At 39.4% G+C, this 21,860-nt stretch overlaps 1 protein-coding gene across 1 annotated transcript in view; it reads right to left on the reverse strand.

Moving 5' to 3' along the window:
* SCFD2 (sec1 family domain containing 2) overlaps positions 1-21,860 on the reverse strand; it is a 318,097-nt gene that overhangs the window by 192,118 nt on the left and 104,119 nt on the right. Inside the window, exon 5 of the mRNA XM_045834437.1 lies at positions 15,755-16,004. Within this exon, the coding sequence (XP_045690393.1) occupies positions 15,755-16,004 (250 nt within the window). The remainder of the gene's footprint in view (positions 1-15,754; positions 16,005-21,860) is intronic.

Here is a 21,860-nt window from a genome sequence, read left to right on the forward strand (position 1 = left end):
TGCCAGCCGGCCCTGCCTGCATATTGTTTCGTATTACATAAACACAGCTAATTGGTTATGACTGGTACAGTGATTAGAGATGCATTAGCAATTTGACTTTTTTAAAAGAAGACATTAATCAAGACTACTAATATAAGCAGCCACCAAGATTGCTCTCATTTTTCTTGTCCTCTCTTCTGCAATGTATTGTGGCTTTTAATATTTCAGCTGCCATATCATTACATCACGTAACCCATTTACATCAGGTCCTCGCCTAATGGGATGACCTAAGGAATAACTTCCCAAGACTCAGTTACTTCGGTGCCAAATAAGAAAATCTAAAGGAAGAACATCCTGGGCTCTGACTCCTAAAGCGTGACATGCTGACAAGCTCCAGCTCGCTCACCGTGAAAGGGAAGAAAGAGTCCCCGCACGAACCCTGTCCTGGCAAGAACTCCAGCCACTAAATGGAACAGCTGTGTCACAATAAACAATGAGAAATAAACAAAATAAATAGGTGGGGAGGAGTAGCTGAAACCGCTCAGCCCAGAACTATTACGCAACATGGTACAGAGGTGAACTCTGGCTTTGGCCTCAGAGGGGCCTCAGTTTGAACTCTAGCTCCTTTGCTGAACAGCGGTGCAGCCGGCACTGACAGACATGGCCAGCAAGTCATCGGTCACATGCCTGTAAGAAGGCATGCCCACTGACTCCCGGGACTCCGCCAACAGACCCACTCCAAGTGGACAACTTCTGTCCTGTTCGAGGACTCGGGACCTCATTGAAGTGTTCCAGAAGAGAGGCTGAGGTCCTACATATCTCAAATAGGGTGATGCCTCGAGGAAAAGCGCCTTCCTGTGCCCGATGAAGGGGACTCCAGAAAGAACCCACTGCTCCAGTTCCATACGGGTCACCAGACCTGACCCCTCAACTTTCTGATTCAGTAGGTGTGGGGCAGAACCTGCAAAGCTGTAGGCTAAACAAACCTCCCACGTGGTTCTGATTCAGCTGGCTTGCAGACTAGTTCTTGGAAACCACTCCAGAAAAGAATCCAAATGGATGTTCACAGACACATCTGTGGTAACAACGGTCTAAAAACCCCCATCCTGCCTCCTGATGGATCAAGCTGAAGCACTCACAGCTTAAGCACATGGATGGTATCATTTTAATTCACTGAAAAACCATTTTCACTGAGTCACACTCAATCATATTGGATGTCATGCCCTGTCATACGAAGAATTTTTTTAGGGTTTAGTAATAGAAAATGCTTTTTTTATATTGCCTGATACTTTTTGATATTTGTAAAATGTATAGATGATTTCTCTCTTTTTTTCAACTTTTGCTTCTTAGAAGCTGAGAGGTGAACATCTAAACTGACTTTTATGATCTGTATTTTTTGATGTTTATATGTTCTTGATTTCTTATAATTTATATGTAGACTAATGGCTTAAAATCCTTTGTGAAATAAATAATTCTTTGCATACAAAATTAAGTAAAATGTGAGCCATTTCAGTTCAACATAAGATGTTAAGTTACTGAAGTATTAAACAAAACCTTTGGTAACTGGATTATAGAGTGGATGGGAAGTAGAATGAAATCCTATGTTTGAAATGGCTTTGAGTAAGTTTTTAAATGCAGTTAAAAATAAAAAATAAACATTTCCATCCAGAGGAGCAGGGCACCCCAGGCTATGTGCCCCGTGATGAGCTCACTGGAGAAGAACATTGCTAGGTGGGGCTGCAGCCTGTTAGAGGGCCCAACATCTCACTGTGTCGGTGAGACTATGAGCCCAGAGAGCTGGACCATCCTACAACGTGGTTTCCCTGCTATGTCTAGACATGTTCGGTGTACAATAAACATATATTCCTATCAGTGCCAGTTGGTGTGCTAGGACTATGTGCTATGGGACCAAGCATTTAAGAGAGGGACCAGGTCTGTCAGTGCTGTTCGCGTCATACAGGCAAAGGCACCGGTGTCTGACACCCCAGCTTCACTTGGGTGGACCAATGAAAGCTGAGGGTCAAGCGATAACCCAACCTATAAGATTTTCCTCAGAGAAATGAAGTAAAAGAAAGGAAGTCCATTTTACCTATGCACCTTTTCTTATGAAGTTAAAAAATATTTCAATTCCAAAATGTATGTGTGAAAGAAAAATGAGTCACCTCCTAGATTTATTGTCTAGGTGGCATTGGGGTAGAACATTTAGATTTACTGCCCAGATGATGATATGTTATTTATAATATTTTGCTTATCGGGAATAGAAGAAAGAGTTTTCTGCAAAACAACAAATGGAGTTTTATAGAGCAAGAAGAGTTTAGAGAAAATAGTAATCATTATCAAATTCTTCTCCCACCATCTAAAAATCTCAGAATCTGTTCTAGACCCCCAAAGGGTGAGCTGTCAGCCCAGCCTCCATTCAACCTGAACCAAGTCTGGGAATAAAGTGAAGAGCCTCATGAAAATGTCAAAACCCGGTATTTATGCCTTCCTTCCTTTAGCACCGCAATTTAAAAATGGCAGCCAGAAATGCAAAGGAGAGTAATACATGGTCGCTGCCCTGAGAAGCTTAATGTAATAGAAGAGGTAATAACAGATAACGGGGGTAGCTATATGCAGCTAAGTGCTCCTTAGGGCGATCCCATGAGACAGGTACCATTATGTCCCCCATTTTAAAGATGGAGTAGAGGAGGTAAAGAGAGATTAACTAACTTGCCCAAGACCACCAGGTAGGAAGAACATACATATACAAATACCAAGCATATGAGACAACACAAATACTGTGGAGGTGCCCCAGGACTATCACAGATCAGTACTGAGGCACAGGGTTCACGTCAGGCTGGGATGATTAGGGAGGGAATAAGAAAGGTAGTTGCATCTCAGTGACCACATGAGAATTCTACAGGTAAGAATGGGGAGCTGGGGATGTATTTTAGGAAGCAGCATTAAAATACAACACAGTTGGAAGTACTACATTGTAGAGATGAAAATAAAATTGTACATACATATACATATATATATTTTTTTGCTTAATCCCTTCTTTCACCCAGCTCCCTAAAACTCCTCCCCTCTGACAGTGGTCAGCCTGTTCAATGTATTCATGCCTCTGTTTCTATTTTGCTCAGCAGGTTTTTGTTCATTGAATTCCACATATAAGTGAGATCATATGGGTTTTTTTTTTGTCTTTCTCTAACTGACTTATTTCACCTAACATAATAACCTCCAGGTCGATCCATGCTGTTGCAAAAGATAGGATTGCCTTCTTTTTTATGGCCGAGTAATATTCCATTGTGTAAATGTATCACATATAGAGACAGACAACTGTGTGGTGGTAGCCAGAGGGGAAAAGGGAGTAGGTGGAGGTGGGTAAAGGTGAGGATGGAAAAAGACTTTGCTTGGGGTGATGGGTACATGATGCAGCATGAAGATGATGCTTTATTGAGTTGTACACTTGACACCTGTGTGGTTTTGTGCGCCAGTGTCACCCCAATAAATTCAATTTAAATAAATAAATAAATTAATTAATTAAAACCTTGGAGAGGAAAATGGAAACATTCTTAAACATATCATTTACCTGGATTTAAAGCCTTTCTCATTTGCGTTTTCCTGCACTAGCATTTTGCAATTTCCCATTCATTTTAGGCAACTAAATGTTCCCCTGGTAAAGCTGCAACCTATTTGCCATGTTACAGGGTGTCAGACTAAACACTGAGACTGAGGCAGGACTTTCTAATTCCCTCATTCGTTTAATAAATACTTACCAAGATCCTTCCATGTGCCCCTAAGCACAATCAGTGCTTGAACTATAATGGCAAACAAAATTCATAGAGTTTATGGTCTGGGAGGGAAGGCAGACACTAATCAAAGCATCACACAAACATGATAAACCACTTTAGACACATGATGGGGGTGCAGGGCGCTGAGCTAGCATGGAGGTCAGAGGGTGCTAACCCCCAGCACATGTGGTCTGAACTGAGCTCCAAAGCGGGTTACTGAGCTGGGGTGGGAACTCAGCCGGAGAGAACTGCTTGTGCAAGGACCTCAAGTCTGGTGGGAGTATCAGGTAATTAAGGAACTGAAAAGCCCGTGGCTGGAACAAAGGATATAAGAGAATAAGAAGGCCTCCAGAGTGAGAAAGTGATCATCGAAAAATGACATTCTACACTTCTGTAGAGTCCAGTGCCGAGGGTGTGTCATCCCGTCCAGACACAGGGGACACTGTGGGTGTAGCACACTGCTTGGCAACTGTTTCTCGCTCCTCCCTTCCCCAGAGAGTAGTGACCCAGATTTTTTTTCAATCTGATCATGTCCATTTTTGCTATTCTACTAATTTGAAGCAAAACATTGATTTTTTTCACTTCCCAAATGCAAACCAAGAGTCATACCCTTAAAAACAGAAGAAAAATCACAAAACCATTTATGTATATATGTTTTCAGAATTTTGTCCCTGAGTTTTCACATACTGAAGGTGAACTTAAGATAAATGAAGGCATTAATTGGCTCAAGAAAGAACTATACAGATAATAACAATAAGGAAGTAATTAGGAATTTGATATTTGGATTTTTCTTTGCACACACCCTACCAAAAAGTTCCAACAAGTATACCCTGGTGGGTTTTGTTCTATTCTAAACTCCGTGTGGAGATGTCCTAAGATATAATAGCTTCAACACTTCCACTCTGATGTCTGGAAGGGCTGCTGCTCTGAAATGCTCGAATCACTCTAAAGTCAACAGTCATGAAATAGCCATTGCTAAAATAAAAGGCTGAACTCATCTCAGATGATGTCATTTCGTCTGGGCTTCTGCGCTCTCAAGGAGAACAACTAGAAACATTCAAGTATGTGGTGGCGAACCCCAAAGGGACCGGTTTTCTCACAGAGGTGTGAGACTAGGGGAGGGGGGATGGGAGAAGAGAGATGGTAAGCTAGAGATCAAAGTTTAAAAATAATAATAAAGATACAATTACAGAAGAAATTGGTGCTGAGCAATCTGCTCCTAGGAACAACATTTAGTGTTCTGAGGTTTTTTTAATAGATGAAAACATGTACTTCATTTCTTGTACACCAAAAAGATGACCGAAATACTGTGAACTCTACCAAGTGTGATAGTTTACTTGGTGCATCATGCCTATACTTTGACAGAAAGATTGTGTGCTCTCCCAGTTAGGAACTATCCAATCACATTTTAACTAGGAAAAAAATCTTTCTTGGCCAAAGATTGAATTCTATGCAAGGTGGTGATTTGTACAGAATAGAAACTCCAAATCCAAAATCACTGCATGAAAAAACAAAAACAGATCAGATTTAACTGTTTTTCTTGACCGCCACAACAAAAATAAGGAAAGAGTCCAATTACTTTGGAGTACAGTTTGGACAAAACCACAGCTTTTAAAATTAAAACCCTAACCATTTTGCATGTTGGAAAATGTAAATTGTTAATGAACACTGCACCATATCAGTTTCCTGTTCCAGATGGTTCTCTGTCAGGTTGGCAACAACTCAAGAGCCTGACGAAGAGGTGCAGGCATATGTCTTGTGTTTAAAATGAAAGGAAAAACAAAAAAAGAAGGGGACTTCATTTTCTAAACACTTCAGTGAAAATTACATTCCGTTCGGGACCAATGCAGGCCAGGTGCTAAGGACAGAACAAATAGGCAACACATTAAGGCAGAAAATGTCAGGCTTCTATGGGAATTACATTCGTGGTTACATTTAAAACTAAATTTTAAAATACACACCGATATCACTGTCATTGTACACATATGTTCTCCTTCTGGCTTTTTAAATGTTAATCTTCTATTCTCACATAATAAAATAATGTAAGTCAAAGCCTGGAGCCCTTTGTGTCTCTTTTTAATTTTCTTCTGCTGTAATTTCAAGTTGAACTGCTTATACTTAAACGTTTTTCCTCCTACCTAAGGCTCTAATGATCCTCCTTTATGTTTTGATTTTACTTTTGAGGATAATGTCTCCTCGAACTTGGAACACAGATTCAGGACTAACATTCTCAACAACTTCCTTTCCAATATTAGTTTAAAAAAACTTATGTTGACTATAAACCTGTGCCTTCTTTATTCTGGGTATGAGGATGACCTTAAGAGATAAACTGGAAAACACATTTCAAACAAAATCCCACCTGAAAACCTCATGTGGGAAGCATTTATGGGATCTGAGTTTCTACTTATCAGTAGATCATCAAATACACATCAAAACAATACAGTAATTTTCCATGGGTGGTGGGATTGTAGGTCATTTTTTTATTTATTTTTCTGTGTTTGTTAAAGGGCAAAAGATCTTTCAAATATTCTATAATAAACAAGTGCAATTTCTGTAATCAGGGAAAAAATCTGACTATGAATAGTTTAAGGGACATATAAACACAACTAGAACTTTAAAATTCAACCAAATGACAATTTCTGCCTTTCTAAAGCTTGTATTCAAAAAATTATACATAATTAAACAGCCATGCATGACAGGCCCGATTGCTGCTACTCGAGTGCTGAGAGGCATTCACATGGTGAAAGCAGCTTCAGTTCTAAGAACGACTTTAATTGACAGTTGCTCTGATGCTGTTTTCTAAGACACTCGTGAAAATTCCAGACAATCATCCTTAGGCATACAAATGCCTACTCTTAGAAGTACTTATTCAGGTATCAATGACATCTTCATCTGTTTACAGGTAAAATTTTAAATTCAAGAAAGGATAGGTAAGATGTATTTTTTAATGTACAGATGTAAAACTGGTTGGTTAGTGAATGTTCTCATGGCATACATATCTCACTTCTGTATGTCAGTATCCCTGCCTTTGTGGATTCACTCCAACCCCTATTCTAAGTGGCAGTGATGGGCTGTCAGTCGCAGCCCATCGATCCAAATCCCTTCCCCTGCCACCCTCCTGCCTACCTCCATACAACACAGTTAGGGGGCTCATGAGTCATCTTTAAAAAAAAGTTAAATGGTTTATATATTTTAAATTTTATTAAATTTTGAGGGCTGACATTGGTTAATAAAGTTATGTATGTTTCAAATGTACAAATCTGTATGTGTACATCATCTCTATATTTGCATAAAGGGGGTCGAATACGTGGTGACAAAAGGAGACTTGACTTTGGGTGGTGAACACTCACAACTCACCTTGGTCAAAGGGCACCCCTTTGTCCTGGCTCAGTGCCTGCAAGTCAGCTTCCTTTCCTAGGATTGATCTATAACCCCCAGAAGAACAAAGCCATTTTTTTCCCCGGGTTGCTATTCTGGAATGACATGAGCCAGGAATGGCTGAGAAAGATGAGGGGTCACACACAGGCAGTTGTGATAGGAAAGAATGAGGTAATACTCAGAAGGAAGAAAAGCTCAGAAGATGTAGAGTCCTGATCACACTGCTGTGTGTGCAGTAGAGCCCCTGCCCCAACTTTCCCGGTGACAGCTGTGTCTCTGGACGCCCCATGTGAGCAAATATGAAAGGCAAATACCAACATGAAAAACATACTAGCAAAATATATGACCAGATATTAATAACCTTAATAATCCAAGAGCTCTGATTTTAAATTACTAAGAATAAAATAAAGAATAAAATAAAATACACCTGGCTAGTGTGGCTTAGTGGATTGAGTGCCAGCCTGCAAACCACAGGGCTCTGGTTCAATTCCCAGTCAGGACACGTGTCTGGGATGCAGGCCAGGTTGCCGGTAGGGGACGCGTGAGAGGCAACTACACATTGATGTTTCCCTCTCTTTCTCCCTCCCTTCCCCTCTCTCTAAAAATAAATAAAATCTTTTTTAAAAAGAACAAAATAAATTAAAAAAGAAAAAGACCATAAGCAGCATATATGTTTTTTCATAGGTACTCAATAAAATAAAATTCATATGTGGCCTCTACATTGTCCTTTACATTTTCAAACTTTCTACAATGAGAAGCTATGGCTATAATAGTGGAGGAAAAACCTTGGGGTAAAGGTAGTAACATATAAAATTAAATTTAAGAATGTTAGGCTGGCATCCACCAGAAGGTAGGATGAATAAGTGGATAGATAGGGAGTCAAAGTTTTGAGAGAAGTCCATGGGCCAGTGTGTGCCTGAGGATAAGAAAGTATCTTTGAAGAGACATATACAGCATCTTCCCCCCAAAACAGAGATGGGCTGCAGAAAGTGGCCAACTGCTACGGGGGGTGAAGGTGAGTCAATGGAGATTGCTTCCCACCTGAGAGGATAGTGGTATCCAAGAAAAGACAGAGGGTTACTGAGGTAGAGCTGATTTAAAAGTAGGGAAAGGAGTATAATGATTCAGTTAAAAATAAAAAGCATATGAAACTAGAACCATAGAATGGAAGAGAAAAAAGAGACCTAAGATTCACCTAAAGAGACTCTTATTTTATAATGAGGATCCTGAGTCTGAAGCAAGCTAAGCGACTTAAGGTTACACATCTAGAGACACACTTAGGAGGAGAAATAAGGCCCCCTCTCTGCTTTCCAACTCCATCACCTTGTCTCTCCTGCCTGGTCTACAGCTCTGTGTTCAAGAAAACTACCTGGTATTCTATGCATTCCATTTCTTTTCTTTCACGATGGAGACATTTATACAAGGTCGAATGTGCAGTTAAGAATCAGCAATAATTAACCTCTGTCGCTTAAACAATTATGATTATTGGGATCATGTACAGATGGAAAATTTAGTGATATACACAGTATGTCTCATGTATTTGTGCACATATAAATATCAGTGCAAAAAGATCCATTCCAGGATCTTAGTTAAGAATGATCGTTCTTATAATGTGGTATGGAAAAATCAAGTACCTGAGAAAGTAATTTGTAATGATCCCTTAATATGTTAGCAAAATTACTTAACTAGTTAGCCACTGTAATAGGCAGCTCTAAATATCTTTCTTCATAGCTGGTGATATATTTTAAATATGAACTAAATATTCTAAACTTCACTTGATATAGCTGTTTTGTAATATGTGCTGTGGTTAACTATTTTAATATGTTGGACAGTAAAACTAAATGTAACAGTTGCAACATTTCTCATGGGAGTGATTTAGGGCAGACATATGTTCTTCATCAGAGTTTCCAGCAGAAATCTTAGAAATCTAGAGGAAAAATAGACCCTATTATACCAGACAGTGTTGCAAACCATAATAGAAAACAAAAGTCTGTTTTTTGTTTTGTTTTGTTTGGGCAGCCCTGAGACAAGATGCAAAATGAAGGTGTATTCCTAATTAAAATTCTGTCACTGGAATGCCACACTAACTGAGAAGCCATAAATAAGAATCAAGAGATGAGGTAGAATCCCTTTTGAAATGAATTTCCCCTTACATCCTGAAGTCCTTCTTCAGCAGAGTGGGTGGATTCTACAGCCATGACTATGTACACTGTCACTTACTATAATGAGCCAAAGTTTTCATCCAAGTGTGGGTAACACGACGACTGGTGATGAACTTTTAGGGTCACTGCTCCAGTTACCACACCACCATCCTTGTGGTTGCCAAACCAATAGGAATGCTCAAGGTCTAGAAAACAACTTCTCAAGGGAAAGATTTGTGAAATCTTGAAAACTGTTTTTCAATGGGAATAGTGCCCTTAGGAGCAAAAATCTGCAAAAATGTGTATTCTGAATTTGATGAATTGCCAAGGCAAAGCTGTGAGATGAGGAAAGAATGCAGAGGCGATAGAGTGAAGGAAGCGCACAGGGAGAGATTCGTGTTAGCCCCTCATCTCTCACAGTTCTCTGCCTGGAAGTACGTCATGTTTTACTACTCAAACTTTCTACAAGGCTGGGGGAAGCACTTGGCCAACTATGAAAAATGCTTTGTTTAAAAGACATACCTCTACGAACATAATAAACAAAATGTCTATGCCTAGTGTTAATGGAGATGCAAGTTTTTATAATAAAGTGGAAGCCACGAATCTCAGTAATAATTTTATATGGTCTATGATTACCTGAACTTTTCAAAAAAGTTGTCGTAAACAAATGAGAGAGGGAGGGAGGGAGAGAGGGAGAAGCCAGAAAGAGTTCTGCTGCCTGAATCTGAACTTCTAGTTGAGAAAAATAAACCCCTGTTTGTTAAGCTAATTTGGTAAATTTTCCATTATATATATCCAGGTGCACTCCAAATGCAATGATACAGTAATTGATAATCCCAAATTATCAAGAGGAAGTAGAATAAGAGTCTAACAAATGGAAATTAGAGTTTCTATTTTTATCATGCCTCTATGTTGAACCACATACTTTTTAGATACTTATTAATCATTCATTCCCTAGCTTTACACTAAACCTAACTAAACAGGTCTAACCCCTATTGAATTTTTCTTTAAAGATAGTATAGCTTCATTTTTCTGCACGTATCTGTCCAATTCTCCCAGCACCATTTATTGAATAAACTATCTTTAGCCCATTGTATGTGCTTGCTTCCTCTGTCAAATATTAATTGACTATAAAGGTGTGGGTTTATTTCTGGGGTCTCTATTCTGTTCCATTGATCTATGTGCCTATTTTTATGCCAGTACCATGCTGTTTTGATTACTAGACCCCCATCTTACACCACACAAAAGAATAAGTTCAAATGGGTCAAAGACCTAAATGTTAGACCCAGAATCCTAGACTCATAAAAATCCTAGAAGAAAGCCTAGGTACCAAGATCTCAGGTATTGCTCATAGCAATTTTTTTTTATCAGATCTATCTCCCCAGACAAAGGAAACAAAAGAAAAAATAAGCAGGACTACATCAAACTAAAAAGTTTTTGCACAGCAAAGAAAAACGTCAACAAAATAAAAAGACAACCCACAGAATGGGAGAACATATTTGCTGATACATCTTGTAAGTGGTTAATATCCAAAATTTATAAAGCACTTACAAAACTCAACACCAAAAGATCCCCAAACAACCCAAATGAAAAATGGGCAAAGGGCCTGAATAGATTCTTCTCCAAAGAGGACATACAGATGGACTATAGACATATGAAAAGATGCTCAATGTCATTAATCATCAGAGAAATGCAAATTGAAACCATAATGAGATATCACCTCACATCTGTCAGAATGGCTATTATCAATAAATCAACAAAAAACAAGTGCTGATGAAGGTGCAGAGAAAAAGGAACCCTTTTGCACTGTTGGTGGGAATACAGACTAGTGCAGCCACTGTGGAAAGTAGTAGAGATACCTCAAAAAATTAAAAATGAATCTGCCTTTTGACCCAGTGATCCCACTTTTGGAACTATATCCAAATGAACCCAAAACACTAGTATAAAAGAACATAAGCACCCCTATGTTTATTGCAGCATTATTTACAATGGCCAAGATACAGAAGTAGCCCAAGTGTCCATCAGTAGATGAGTGGATAAAACAACTATGGGACATTTACACAATGGAATACTACTCGATTGTAAAAAAGAAGAAAATTTTACCCTTTGCAACAGTATGAATGGACCTGGGGAACCTTATGCTAAGTGAAAAAGTCAGTAGAGAAAGACAAATACCATATGACTTCACTCATATGTGGAATCTAATGAACAAACAGAAGGGACAAAGAAAATGTGGACAGACTCACAGATGAAGAACAAGATGTCAGTTAGCTGGGGAAGGGGGAAGAAGGGGGTAGAGAGATTGAGAAAAAAGGGACATGGACATGAACAACAGTGTGGTGATTGCTGCGGGGAGGTGGGTATAAGGGGACTAAATGGTAATGGAAAAAATACAATAAAGATTAAATTAAAAATAAAGATAGTATAAAAATTCAGGAAATAATGAGTAATATACAAATTTTTTATCAAAAAGAAATTTTTTTCAAAATAGTTTTGGGTGTTAAAAACCCTATGTAAGTTTTGTTTTTCTTTGTTTTCTGAGTCCACAGCCTTCTGACCTACCCATCTCAGCACACTGATTTGTCCCTAATAGGTTCCAGGTGTGCCAAGCTGCTGCTTCACTTCAGTTCACAGGTCAACTGGGTAGGGCCTGGAGTGGCCTGAGCCCCCAGGGCTGGCTGCCTCTGACCACAAGTGTCCTGTCCGTTTACCCCAGTATACTGTGCAAACATTCCCAATGTCTACATGCACCCCAATGTGAATAAGGGTGGGAAGCACTACCCTGCAGGACGGCTAGATGCCATCAAAATAATAACATCAATGGGGGAAAAATGACCTAGTTACAATAGTGCATGGACCAAAAATTAGCTCACACACAAAGCATTGCTTTATCCTTGGCAAAATTATGAGTGGTCCACAGGGCACCTGTGTTTACGATCAAGGGGGGTGATTTGTCCACTCACATACACTGCTAGGAAATGGCAGAGCCAGGACTTTGGAATCAAGGATTTCCGTCTGTGAGCCCTATGCTTTTCCTGCACGATGACATTCCAAGTCTGCACAGATCTTTAAAATGAGCATTTTGATTCCATTCTCTGAAGAGGGTTCAGATGGTTTCCCTCTGTTTCCTCTTGTGACTGCCATGCCAATACTAATGTATACAGAAACCGATACTCTCTTTGAACTTAGCAAGACTGAGAAAGAACAACATTAAGCAACATATTTAGGCCATACCAATTTTCTTTCTTCAGCTCTCATCGCTGACATGCATAGAGCCAACCCTTGTTATTTTGTATGAGTAGAAAAGAGTTTTTGCCTATCGCTCTCCCGAAAAGTATCTATTGAAAACAAAATAGCATCCTGCCATTGACCATGCTGAAGTTTTGTTTTGTCAATTATAATTTGTTGTTGTCTATTTCATAAAAGGAAAGAATAAGGAGAAATAAAGTTGTTGAAATTAAATTACATATTAGACATATAAAAGGAAATATGAATTTTACACACAAGGAAATTATTGTCAAGAGGTATTCTTGAAATAAAAAAGAATTAAGTTTGCTAGTCCTGTTTTAGAAAAACTTGACAACCAATAGATTTCAACAACCTAAATGATATTTTAATTTCTTTATAGCAAAGCAGAAACAAAGAGGGTACATGCACAAAAACAGGAAGATATAAGGAAACATCTGTAAGTAGCTATTATAAAAAGATTAAAAAGCATAAGTAATATCTAAAACATTAACCAAATATTAATTCACTGTTTAGAAAATAAGAACATGGTGGAATGGTTGAGCATGCATAACTTAAAACAGTAAGTGTAGCCCTGGCCGGTGTGGTTCAACTGGTGGAGCTCAGTCTCATAAGCCAAAAGGTCATGGGTTCGATTCCCAGACAGGGCACATGCCTAGGTTGCAGGGTCAGTCCCTGGTGGAGTGCATATTAGAGACAACTGACTGATGTTCTCTCCTTCTCTCCCTCCTTTCCTCTCTCTATAAAATCAACAAACATGTTCTTGGGTGGGGATAAGAAATTTGTGTAAGCAAGTGTAAGTTAGAGAATATAATATAAAATAAATGCAGTGGTAATGGATGTGAGCTTGTGGCAAGTTTAGAATTTTGTGTTTAAAAACATGGGCTTTGATCCGGAACACCAGGGTTCAAATTCTGGCTCTATCACTTAGCAGTTCAGTGATAATGACATGCTTAAGTTTTTAGTGCAGAAAAAGTGTTGCTTTCTTGATCCTATTGATGTTAAGATTAGTAAAATTATAGCATTTTATGAAAAGTAGAATTCTTATATTGATAACTTGCTTGTTTTCAATAATACTTTTTAAACAAATTTCATCAACCACATGATGTGCACAAGGCATAAAATAAATTCTGCCAACCAGTAATGAGTAAGGCAAGACTATGAACTGGAATAACATAAGCACGACACATGGACAAATTCAAGGTAAAATTCAAGGTAAAAAGCTAGGTTAACCTAGTTCCATGATAAGCACCTTTGAAAGCAATTTGATTCTTCCAGTACATTCTGGGCTATCCCATCCTATTCGAATGACACCCCTAACACTATCATATTACCTGTTATCATGGGATGTAGATTAAACATTCTCCTCAGCAGCTAACTGTAAACATAACCCTACTTCTTAGGATGACTGACCTTATAATGCACTTAACAAGGGTATGTCTGATCAGCCAAGTCAAAGTCTGTCTTCAGAAATAAAGTCCTTCCGGTGTGCACAGAAGTTTATGGAGGCACGTGGGTTCCACCGGTAGGCCCACTTACATCAAATTTAAGTAGCATGTTTTATCCACCTTGTTTAAACTGAAATATACACTCAGCATTACACAAAGATGCTCTTAAAATTTTTAAATACACTAAATTTCCACAAATTCTTATTTTTTAATCTTCAACTGCTAAACTTACAAATTTTCCTGTTATATACATGAATGTACAGAAGTGTTTTAAAAAGTGAAATCACAGTTCAAAGCAAGAAAATGCAATATCCTGAGCAATCCTAAATAGGGAAACTAATAAAGAATGAAATGCTGGGTCAATAAACACCTTGAGCAAATATTAAATGAACACGCTTAGCGCATGACCTCAATTCCCCAAGTAACATAGTCACATACTAATGTTACAGAAAAGCTATCCAAATAACCTTGGCTAAAACACACCATCTTTGTTGTCTGTTTCTGAAATTATGCATTTCAAGAGTAACTTCCAATTAAATTCTCCTAGAATTCAATTTTACTTTGAATCAAATCACTGTTCTTAGCACCATATAAACCATATTTAAGCTTCAATACCCATTTGCAGTCAAACACGTGTAGTCACACAGTGCACTGCACCTAACTGAAATGGGGACAGATTCCACAAGTTTTCCTCAAGCAGTTTTTGAGTTGGCAGACAGGTTCTATACTAAGCAAGAAAGTGTCTCATTTCTGTGGAAACTTCATTTGGTTTCCATCTCATCAGGGTTTCATTTTCCATAACCAAACAGAGGAAAGGTCAGCAGTGGGCACAAAGGAAAACACACATGCACAGGACGCTCAGGCCGACGGCTGCACGGCCTGCTTCTGAGCGATCTGGAGCTTCTCCCGGGGAGGCCCGACGGGGGGGCCAGGAGGAGGAGCTGGGGGACATACCGTCTACCTCAACTGAGCCTTCTGAATGGAGAGGTCCACACACATCTACACACACGCATTCATTGGTGAATGGAAACTTGGTATGTTTTTAAAGTATGTAAGTCTTATGTATGTTTTAATAATAACATCTCCCTCTCAAACAGATCCAGGCTCAGTCCATACTAATAGAAATAAGCTTTACAGAGAATATAAATAAAAATACTAAATTTGATACAGAATAAAACACATGAATGTCTCTGAGTTATATCACAGTTCCTACTAGAAGTGAAAAGTTAGATTTTATGATATTTAATTATATATTTCACCCAAATTAAATAGCCCACTTTACTGGGATGTTGGGTATTATTTTGGATACCACCAAGTAATCCAGATTCAAATGAAATGTGACATGTCAAAATAGGAAATTACTCTGGAAAATGGTAACTTTTTAATCCTATATCATTGTATAATATGTTAAGAAGACTGTTTTTTTAAGTTTGAAATGACAATACCAAGGAGAATATGTCAACAGAAACCCTTTGAGTAGGATGCACTACATTTTATTTTCCTTTAAGATATTACGCCCTATGAATATTTTCTGATTTTAACAAGGTTCTGGCTCTAAGGAATATGAGTTCTGATAAGCAACTAGAAGGCTGCTTCACTCCCACAAATGGAAAAAATATCTGCGAGGAAAACCTCTGGTGCTAAAGGCTAGCTAGCATTCACCAGGCCTTATGAAGTTCCAAACCATTTCAACGAAGATGGTTAGTCCTCTTTCTGAAGTGGCTTTTATTTTTAAACCCATTTTCCGTATCAGTGATGTTTATGTTGTAGATCTTTGTTAGACACTCACCTGTGATTTTCTGCAGCAAAGGTGACAACTTAGACTCCTCACAGAAGACCTGGGCCAGTGCTCTCTTCACCTTTTCTTCAGTTGCAGCCAGGGCCTTGTCCTCTGCGGACTCTCCGGTGATGGAGTAAATATATATTAGGAGGATCAGCAGCTCTTCGGGGCTGTAGTCATCACTGGTCCTCTGACTGGAAGGCTTAATCAGGGGCAGCAGCTGATGTAACACACCAGACACTGTGGACTCCCCGATGCTCTGAAATAAAAGGTGGTAATATGACAACACATTAGTCTTGTGCAAAGATGTAATTCATGCACCACGTCAGTCCAGACAGCACGCAGACAAGTCTGTGATGTTTACTGCCTACAATGCTTCTTATTTGTTTATTTCTTGTCCTTGTCATTTTAATAGATTTAGTGTATAAAACTAAAAATACTATAAAAGATCTAGTTTACAAAACAGTGAATTAAGTTGTAGATCCTATTATTTTATCTTACATTTGGTTAAACAGAATCTATTAGTTTTAAAAATAAAAATACAAGTACTTCAGATACTAGAATATTAAAATAAAAATAATATATTTATAAAGTAAATGATTAAAAATAAAACATGTTAGTACCTATATATCCAAATGAATGCTGACACTCCTTCAGAGGAATGACCTCAGATTTTTAAACAACTCCTTGGATGACATTAAACAGATTCCTTCATTGCTTTATATCCCATTTCTAAAAAGCAAGTGTATACATCTAGTATCTATCCTAGAGAAGGCCTATGATTCTCTCCCCAGAGTAAAAGGATTTTTTTTAGAGATAGTTATACAAAGTAAAACATAGTAGGATAATCATCATAATCATTTGAAAAGACTCACTCACTAGCATCTGGCCATCAGACCATCATTTTCAAGTTGTTAATCTAAGATATGTTGCTAGAGAGCAAAACCCCTTATTATTGACACTCTAGCAGATTTCTGTTGGCTAGATAATAGCTATGAATATCAATTTCTAAAATTTCATTCTCATGTGCTTAATGCATTCCAAAAAGTTAATTACTGAGTTGAATACAAAGTCAAGAATACTGATCAGTCTTCAAGAGGCATGATGAGATACCTGGAAATAAAGACGCTCCGTTTCAAAATCCTGATTTCAATCCTGACTGTCCACTATCTAGTTCCTTAACCTCCTAGAGTCTCAGTAGATGTCTTAGAATCTCTTTCTCTCTAAAATGACATGATACAATGAGAGGATGGCTGAGCTCTTAGATTACAATTTTGTCCAGTTCTCCATTTTCACTTTCTCCACTCCCCCTTTTTAAAACATCACAGTTGGTGGTAGGAGGCAGCACAGCATTTTCTCACTGTTGGCTACACAGTGCTCAAAAGCACAAGGCTTTACTGTGAGAACAAATGCAGACACAGAAATATTGTAGACATGTGCGCCACACGGACTGGTGACACGCATTTCCTAGCTCTGTCCACTAAGAGGGTCTAGGAGTAGTGACACCCCACTAGCAATGAGCACACCCAGTGGCCAGAACTAAGTTTCTAATATCGTTCTCAAATAAAAGGAAACAGAGATCCTTGGGAAAATGGCTAATTGCAGGGTTGGGCCAGGGAAAATACAAGAGGAACCTGGGAGATCTTGTAGTGCCACAAAGTAAGGAAATCCTTAAAAAACAAAAGAATGGTGGCAAGTAAAAGGACAGAAGAGATGATTGGAAGACCCCTCAGCAGCCAAGCTGAACAATTTGAGCAAAAATATTCTGCTGTAATGGGTTATAATCCAAAGTATAAGATAAATATGCATCACTCCATACTGCTATAAATGACTGCATTAATTAATAAATGCAGAAGAGACAAATCTGCCTTAAGAAAATTCCCAATAACTTATGTAGATACCCACCACCTGGAGGTAGAGCTTAATACCCCCACCTCGTAAGTGTGGGCTGCACATAATGACTTGCTTCTCAAAAAATTTGTTATAAAAAGGGGAGGGGTGGGAATGCTGTAGCTGGCATAGCTCAGTGGATTGAGCACAGGCCTTTGAACCAAAGGGTTGCCAGTTTGATTCTCAGTCAGGGCACACATCTGGGTTGCAGGCTAGGTCCCCATTGGGGGCCACGTGAGAGGCAACTACACATTGATGTTTCTCTCTTTCTTGTTCCCTTCCCCTTTCTCTAAAAATAAATAAATAAAATCTTAAAAAAAAAAACAAAACAGGGAAGGGAGGAGTATCTTTACCTTAGCCAGAAAATCAAGGTTAACATTACTAGTGTTAAGTCATATTCATATCATGCCCCTAATATGATCTAATGAGAATGACACTCACTTTCATGGTATTCTTCTCCCGAATCCAACACCGCATGATGAAACATTGGATAAATCCTAACTGAGAGATATTATACAAAATGCCTGGCCAGTACTCTTTAAAATTGCCAAGGTCATGAAAAATAAGGAAAGGCTGAAAAACTATCACACACCAGGTCAGACTTAGAAAACACAACGACTAAATGTAATTTGGGATTGTGGAACACAGAAAAGATATTAGGGGAAAACTAGTAAAATCAGAATAAAATCCAGAATTTACACTTAATCATAATGGACCGATATTGGTTTCTTTGTTCTGACAAATACACCATAGTAATGTAAGATGTTAACAATAAGCTGAGAGACATACAGAAAATCTCTGTACTATCTTGGCACATAGCTTACCTTTTCTAAAATCTAAAACTGTTTTAAAATAAAACATTTATTGGGAAGGGAAGAAGGGGAGGGGGAGCAGAGATCAGATGAGACAAACCCAGGTCTATTTTGATCTCCTTTCTGTTAGCCCAAAAATTCCAGGAAAGGCAATTTCTGCTCAGTATGAGGAAGGACTCCTATAACCAGCACCAAGAAAAGGGACTGACTCCAGAAGCAATAAACTTCCCACCAATGGCAAAGGGAGGTAGGGTGATTGGAGAGGCTGAACCAGAGAGAATCCAATGCCACTAGAAGGTGAACTAGAGCTTCCTAGTGCTCTCCATGAAAGCATGGCTCCAGACCGGATATGCATTGACCATCTGATCTTCTCTGCTCTGACAATGAAACCTCAACAAGAAGGAAGAAAAGCATCAGTGATGCCCTGGACTGAAACCTTTTCAAAGGTGAGAGAAAGAATCTGAGGAGGACTAATAGTGAGGACATGGAAGTAAGATTATATGCCTGGGTTTGAATCCTGGCTGTACTACTTATTTGCCATGCGACCTTGGGCAAGTTGTTTAACTTTGCCAAGTCTCAGTTTCCTCATCTACTAACATGGAAAAAAACCCAACATATACCTGAATATTAAGCAATCCCAAACAATAGGCACCATTTTCATAATTTTGAGACAATTACTTAAACTACTTCGTGGTCTGAAATAGAGTAATCCCCACAACGGGGCAATCTTTGTCAGGACTCAAACATAAGGGGCCACCCTCTTTTCTGAGGGCCAATTTTGGGGAAAACACTTTCTCTTGCATCTGAGGATCGACAACAATAGTTTTTGTTTCATAAGGTTGTTTTCAAGATTTAATAATAGAAGTAAATCACATAGCACTGTGCCTGGCACACAGCCTTGGATACATATTAACTATTACTCCAACCACTATTGTCTACCACTCCATGGTCTCCTTTCTTCCCCAGCAGAAGTGACAGAGATGATTGGGAAGGGAATGAAATGCTTTCCAGGAATAGGAAGTTAGCAGTCTCAAAGGACGGAGGAGCAGCCTACAAACTGCAAAGTTAGTCGAAGGTTAAAGGCAATGTAAACATTATTAAACACTGCCTTTAAGAAAAGCACACACAGAGCAAACCACAACCAAAGCAAAAAAAAAAAGAAAACAACAACCAGGGATTAAATTTCTTATTCATTTTGATATAAATGGGCCTACTGGTAGGAGGTGGAAGACTAGAGCTGTGTCTTGTGACAAAACGATTCTGTAGACTGGGGCTCCTGTTATTTTTGAATGAGTCCCCAGTAACTCCATACAAAGGGCCCTCTGTAAAATGCATGTTGTCTTTAGAAAGTCCAACTTTTTGGCTGAATTAAAACACCTCTGCAAAGTCAGAGTCAGTCCTTGTGCTGGCTACCTCTCCAGGCATGAGGAGCAAACAGGCCACCTTCTGTGTGGCTGCTGAACAGGCTGGGATGGCTTCACACCTCTCCTCTGTGGTGCAGAGCCTGCAGACACTCAGAGACACTCTGACCCACTGCAGGGTGCTGCTGGAGAATCCACCTCTGCAGTCCCTCCCAGCTCCCACTCAGTCCCAGGTATGCTGCCAGCAGGTGCCTGAAGGAGGGCTTATGGCCCTTCTACCCCAAACATCACCTGCCATCCTTGCACCAAGACATGCCACTAGGCCTTAAATTCCCTTAACAAGCCATTCTCTTTCTTTATATGTCCCAGGAAAAATGGAAACATGTAACTGGGATGTGTAAGGATAACTCATCAAGGCACTAATGCATTCTTTATTGAGTACATACGATGTGCCAGCTACCTTGATATTGTATGGGCATACAAAGAACAAAGGAAGGCAGAAGATTCCAGAGCTACAGGGGAGTGAGGTAGGAGTAAACAGTGTGATGACGCAATAATAAGAGCTTTAGTAGAGGTAATTCATTCATTTTAGAAACACAACAAAGGAACACCTAAATCCTGCAAGAAGTGGTACCACAACTGAGTCTTAAACAATCAGCATCTCATATGAGGAAGGAGCAGAGGTCTGAGAAATGAGTGATGGAATAGGACACTTCCTTCATTCCTTCAACAAATATTTAAGGCACACTTACTAGAGTGTGTGCTAGGCAGAAAAATGGCCCCCCAAAGAAGCCTGAACTCTAGTCTCCAGAACCGTAAATATGTTACCTTATATGGCAAATGGGACTTTGCAGCTGCAATTTAGGTTACAGATCTTGGGATGCAGAGACTACCCTGCATTATTGGGTGAGCCCAATCTAATCACATAAATCCCTAAAGCAAAGGACTTTTCCCGACTGTGGTCAGAGCGAGATGCAGTGATGAAGGGTCAGGAAGAAGCAACACTGCTGACTTTGAAGATGGAGGAAGCGGGCCATGAGCCAAGGAATGCAAGTGGCCTGTAGACGTTGGAGAAGACAAGGGAGCACATGCTCCCCTAGAGGCTCTGGGATGAAATCCAGTGCTGCCTACACCTCGATTTTAGTTCAGCGAAACTGGTATGAGACTTCTCGCCTACACAATTGTAAGGTTGCAAATTTATGTTGTTTTACATCAGGAAGTTTGTGGTGATTTGCTATAGTAGCCACAGGAAATTAACACATGTAGTTTGCATGAGCCAGGGCATGGGAAGCTCTGCATCAGGGCCCACAGCCCAGGCAGAGAACCTGGTACCTTGCAGGGCTCCCTAAATACTTGCCAAATAACTGAAAGAACAAGAAGAGCAAGCAGGAAGGTACCCCCCTTGGTGTACCTCTTCCATCTGTACCACTAGGGATCCAGTGAGTGCCTTCAGGGATGTCAAGCAAGGGAAAGCATAGAAACACACCAAACTTAACATTTGCTAGCTATCGGTTTTACTTAGAACTAGTTAGTTTAAGACCTTGCAATCTCATAAGCCAGTAGTTTTCGGGCCTGGGATAAGCACAAAGGACAGTGGTTTTTGGAGTGGGGTCCACATTCCCGAGATTTCAGAGAGACCTCTCAGGAAGTACGGTCAAACTGTTTTTACAATAATACTAAGGCATTCTTTGCCTTTTTCACATTTGCACTAGCAGTGCAAAAATAATGGGGGCAAAATTGCTGGTACCTAGCACATCGAGGAGAGCGGCTGCAGACTGTGCTAGCAGGCATTGCAGTCTTTATCTCTATGCTCTGTACGCACAGTTGGAATTTTTAAAAAGCCAGTTTCACTTAAGAATGCTCTTGATTAAGCAGTAAAACTTAATCTTAGCACATGTCAACCCTTACATAAACGTCTCTTTAATATTCCGTGTCACAGGAGCTACGCACAAAGCACTTCTGCTGTATGCTGAAGGGCAATGGTTATCTCGAGGGAAAGCACTTACGTAATCCTCTGAGTTGTGAACTGAACTAATGGTTTCTCTCATGAGA

Source organism: Phyllostomus hastatus, unplaced genomic scaffold (assembly GCF_019186645.2).
Source record: "Phyllostomus hastatus isolate PE091 unplaced genomic scaffold, TTU_PhHast_1.1 phas_contig_196, whole genome shotgun sequence".
NCBI lineage: Eukaryota > Metazoa > Chordata > Mammalia > Chiroptera > Phyllostomidae > Phyllostomus > Phyllostomus hastatus.